The sequence below is a fragment of the Epinephelus moara genome, chromosome 18 (assembly GCF_006386435.1).
Source record: "Epinephelus moara isolate mb chromosome 18, YSFRI_EMoa_1.0, whole genome shotgun sequence".
Lineage (NCBI taxonomy): Eukaryota > Metazoa > Chordata > Actinopteri > Perciformes > Serranidae > Epinephelus > Epinephelus moara.
In genome coordinates this window covers 33,574,863-33,579,599 of record NC_065523.1, presented here as the reverse complement: position 1 = coordinate 33,579,599, position 4,737 = coordinate 33,574,863, and the positions used below count along the sequence as shown (strand labels likewise).

Genomic DNA, 4,737 nt, shown 5'->3' with positions numbered 1-4,737 from the left:
CTGCAGACCTTGGTTGGAACCAGTGGTTATTTGACTTCCTGTTGCCTTTCTATCATCTTGAACCAGTCTGGCCATTCTCCTCTGACCTCTGGCATCAACAAGGCATTTTGGCTCACTGGATATTTTCTCTTTTTGGGACCATCCTCTGTAAACCCTAGAGATGGTTGTGCTGAAAATCCCAGTAAATACGTCTGGCACCAACAACCATGCCACGTTCAAAGTCACTTAAATCACCTTTCTTCCTCATTCTGATGCTCGGTTTAAACTTCCGCAGCTCGTCTTCACCATGTCTACATGCCTGAATGCATTGAGTCGGTTGAACAGGTGTACCTAATAAATTGGCCTGTGAGTGTATTTTGATGTGGATGCTTTTGTACTTGTACTTGGGTAAAGTTTTGGATGCAGGACTGTGGCTTGTAACACGGTATTTTGACATAATGCCATAGCTTCTTCTACCGTTGATGTATTTTAAACGCCTCAGTGATAAACTGCCAGCTAAGTGTGTGTCCCTGAAACATGTCTGCAGGGGATCTTTAAACACACCGTGTTTGTTTTTGCACCAGATGGTCGTCTATCTGTGTAACGTGTTGTGTTTGTTAAACCTTTTGGTCTAATTATGGGACTCCTGGTTTCATTTCTTCTGCTGCCCTCTAGCGGATACAGTCGAAAACTACACCGTCTCCCATAATGCACTCTGTCGTTTTTATTCCCATCATTCCCCGCTGCCAGCCCTTCGCACCAGTCAAGATGGCGGACAGACCAGGTAATACAGCGTGTCCTCTGCTAAAATGAATCACAAATTTCCTCTTTTATATGATTATTCGTTTGTATATTTCTACTTTGTCACGGGCTGCGTGTGTTTTATCGTTAATCAAACCGTTAATGAGTCGTTTAAAGGTTTTAATCCGACTGTAGGCCGCGATGAATCCGTTAAGTCACGTCAAGGACTTTCCGTGTCATTGCCGGTGTTTTGCAGTTTAAATGAACCTACCGTTCTCATTTGGACACTTAACCTTCATGCTCGGTGATGACAAGCTTTAGATTTGACTTGCAGTTTTGACGAAGCTGTCATAATTTAGCTGTATTTGCACATTATAGTTATGTAACCGTTTCTTTGGCTAGCTTGCACGGTAGCCTGCAGACAGTGACTAACGTTACTCCAAACTCTGATAATCTATGTGATTCATTTTAATCCTAAAACCAATTAAACGTTAAGAAATAAAACATGAAATGATCTTGCTTTGCTTTACAATGGTGTCTTGAACAGTGGGCTAAGGATACTTCATTCATAGTACCTGTCATATAGCTGCACACATGTTAAATGTCAAATGTGTCAAAAGCTAGCTCGAGTAATTTAATGTATTTGAGTGTAAATATGAGACACTGCAACTTCATTTGTGTATTTTCAGACTGAATACCTCTGCTTTACAACTTCTCAGATGATGCAATTGGTGAATACTGATTACTTACAACAAATCAGTGTTTCCTGTATCGATTAGTCCGTCTAATATTATCCTGAATAACAGTTTTGTCTATAACAGTGCTTCCCAACCTTTTTCTATCATCAAACTCATCACCCGCCAGAGATTTTATGTATATTTCACGTCATATTCAGTGCATACCAATAACAATATAGAACTAATGATTAACCCAAATAATGATTGCAATAACTGTAGGAAGTTTGAGTAAAATTTAATCCCTAAAAGCAATTCACCGTCTAAAAATATAACACAGAATAACCTTGCTGTGCTTTACAGCCGGGTTTTTGAACAGTGGGCTAAAAATACTTTATTCATAGTAGCTGCAATATAGCTATAAACCTCTTAAATGTCAAATGTGTCAACAGTTAGCTGCAGGTAGAAAGAAACAAGCAGATTTAAGTGAGCAAGTTAGTGATTTGAGTGTAAATTTGAGACACTGCAACTTTATTTTGTGTTCTTATAGACTACATACTTTTGCTTAACGACTTTTCAGAGGATGCAGTTGTTGATTACTGATCCCTTACAACAAATAACTGCTTCCTGTATCAGTTAGTCTGCCCATTATTATCTTGATTAATAGTTAAACCTTCTGAGTACCCTGCAGGTCTACTATATATTATATTCTTGTATTTATTTTTATGTTATTATTTATTACCTGTCTATTTCTGACTTGACTCTAAGTGGGGTTTTTTGCACATTCCTCTGTACCCAGACTGCGTGTAGGTGTACAAATGGCAAATAAAGTTATCTTATCTTATCTTAGTCTATAACAGTGCTGCCCAACCTTTTTCCCCTTTTCTATCATTGAGTAAACCCATCACCCATCATATTTTATGGATATTTCATATTATATTCAATGCATACCAATAACAATACAGAGCAAATGATTAACAGTACAATTAACACAACTAATGAACATAATAACCGCAGGAAGTTTAAGTAAAACGAGAGATTTGGATGAGTTTTAAGCACATTATTTCCTGTAAACATTGCATCAGTTTTCCTGAAATTTTTAGAAACGTTATATGATTCTCTTTATTGTTTATTATTGTCATCATGCATGTTTAATAGGCTTCTTTTTTGATAAATTTGGTGTTTTCTTCTCCCTGACATTTTTGTTCTATTAGGTCTTTGATTATTTTGACTGCACATTTATCTAAAGCAGGATGACGTCTTGCAGTGTGTGGTGGCTCTGTGAATTAAGCTCATGATCAGGTCCTCACCATGTCCTTAATGTGTGAGATTTTTTTAAAGCGCAGGATAGAATGAATCTTTATTGTCCATTAGGGTGGAATTTTATATCTTGAATGAAAATCTTAAATTTAAAAATGATAATTTAATTTGTTTTTCATCACTGGCCAACTGTATGTTTTTTTGATAAGTTTCCTTACACCTCTTAAAATCAAGAAAGCCTCATGACCCTCTGTGAAGCTTTGGCGACCTTAGAGCTGAAATTATTTATTGTCTAGTTGTCAACTACTGAATTAATCTCTAACTAATTTGATAATCAATTGATTGGTTTAAGTAATTTTTTTGTAAAGAAACAAAATCAAAATTCTCTGATTTCAGCTTCTTAAATGTGAATATTTTGGGATTTCTGTACTCCTTTAAGACTGTCTTCAAGTTGTGGACAAATCGATATGTTAAAACACGTCATCTTGGGCTTTAGGAAACACTGATTGACATCTTTGAGCATTTTCCAACATTTTATAGACCAAACAACTAATCCATTTATCAAGAAAATAATCAACATATTAATTGACAGTGACAATAATCAGCCCTAATAAAATATTTGAAAGTTGTAAAAAAAAAAAAAAAAAAAAAAAACATTATAAGTCCTCAAGAGTCCAAGGTGAGATTTTCACACTGGAAATTTTTCGCTATTTTTGATTGATTAAGCGATTGTCAAAAATTTTGTAAAATACTTTTCTGTTGATCGACTAATCAGTTAAAATACCAATCATCTCAGCTGTGGTAGATTTACTTCATAGCTGCAGATACTGTTACACGACCTCTGGATGAAGTGTTAATTGACACCCTGCTTAAATCAGAGCACACTAAAAAAGCCACAGCATGTCTTGCTCAGTATGGACAAATGTTTGATCAAACTGTCTTTGCTTTTTCTATTCGTGACCAGTTCCCGTAATTGAGAAGCGACTGTTGGACGTGAAACTGGGTGAGCTGGGAACCTGGCTCGGAGGTCGAAACTTCACTCCCATGGGCCTCATCTCAGCCGTCCGCAGGGGTAAGGAAACATGTTCTGATTAAAACTGTAACCAGTAAAAATTTTTATCACAAATAAGGCTTTGTTAGAGGTTATTTTGAATACCTGTAACCATTTTTGATAAAACGGTAGCAGAAGGAAGTGATTATCATACAAAGGAACATGGTGATAAAGAAACTGAACTTGCCTCCTTTTCCAAATTATCAGGGTGCAGTGAGAAAACAAATCTGACTGCACATAAGATATGGAAAGTTTGAAGCTTGAAGTCTTTAAATCTTCAGTTGTTAAAGATGACAAAATCTGTTTTTTTAGCAGCACAGTTCACAAGAAATCACACCATAAAATTAAAAGTAAACAAAGATAGTGTGGACTTCCACCACTGCATCTCAAAATGTAAACTCAGTGAAAATAATTTGTGCATGTGGTCCGTAAAAAAACTTTTCATGGTCAAAAAACTGTTTTCTCTTCCACTTGCACAGGGATGCACAAATCTGTATTAACAGAGTGGTGTGGCAGCAATCTAACAGTGCTATGTCATAAAAAGTCATAGTATAGTATGTCATGAAAAGTCATGAAGTCATAGTATAGTATGTAATTTATCTTTCCTCCAGGCCATGACAGATACTACAGCAAGTACATTGACGTGAAGAGGGGAGGCATCGGCGGTGTAGCTATGGTGCTGACGGCCTATGTGGTATTGAGCTACGTGTGGCAGTACGACCACATCAGTAAGAAATGCAAACACTCCTTTACCCTATTTAAAATGTTTTACCTTTTTACTATAAAGTTGGTCATAGTTTAGTATGCACCTCCAAAAAAAAAAATCAGAACTATCACTTTAATCATCCTTTTCTCCATCTTCTCTTCCAGAGCATGATCGCTGGAGGAAGTACCACTAAGCCCCTTCAGCAGCCGTCAGACCTCCGGGGGTTGAACTTGAATCTTTTTGTTCCCCCTCCTCTTTCTACCCTCAGCTGTCTGTGTTGAATTTGTTACTGTTGTGACCAATAAACAATACTAAGATTTATTGTG

At 36.7% G+C, this 4,737-nt stretch overlaps 1 protein-coding gene across 1 annotated transcript in view; it reads left to right on the top strand.

Annotated features, from left to right (window-relative positions):
• Window positions 1-4,737, top strand: part of atp5mf (ATP synthase membrane subunit f) — a 7,056-nt gene extending 2,319 nt beyond the window's left edge. Inside the window, exons 2-5 of the mRNA XM_050069759.1 lie at window positions 741-763; window positions 3,619-3,726; window positions 4,317-4,433; window positions 4,576-4,737. Of these exons, the coding sequence (XP_049925716.1) occupies window positions 748-763; window positions 3,619-3,726; window positions 4,317-4,433; window positions 4,576-4,604 (270 nt within the window). The 5' untranslated portion in view covers window positions 741-747 and the 3' untranslated portion in view covers window positions 4,605-4,737. The remainder of the gene's footprint in view (window positions 1-740; window positions 764-3,618; window positions 3,727-4,316; window positions 4,434-4,575) is intronic.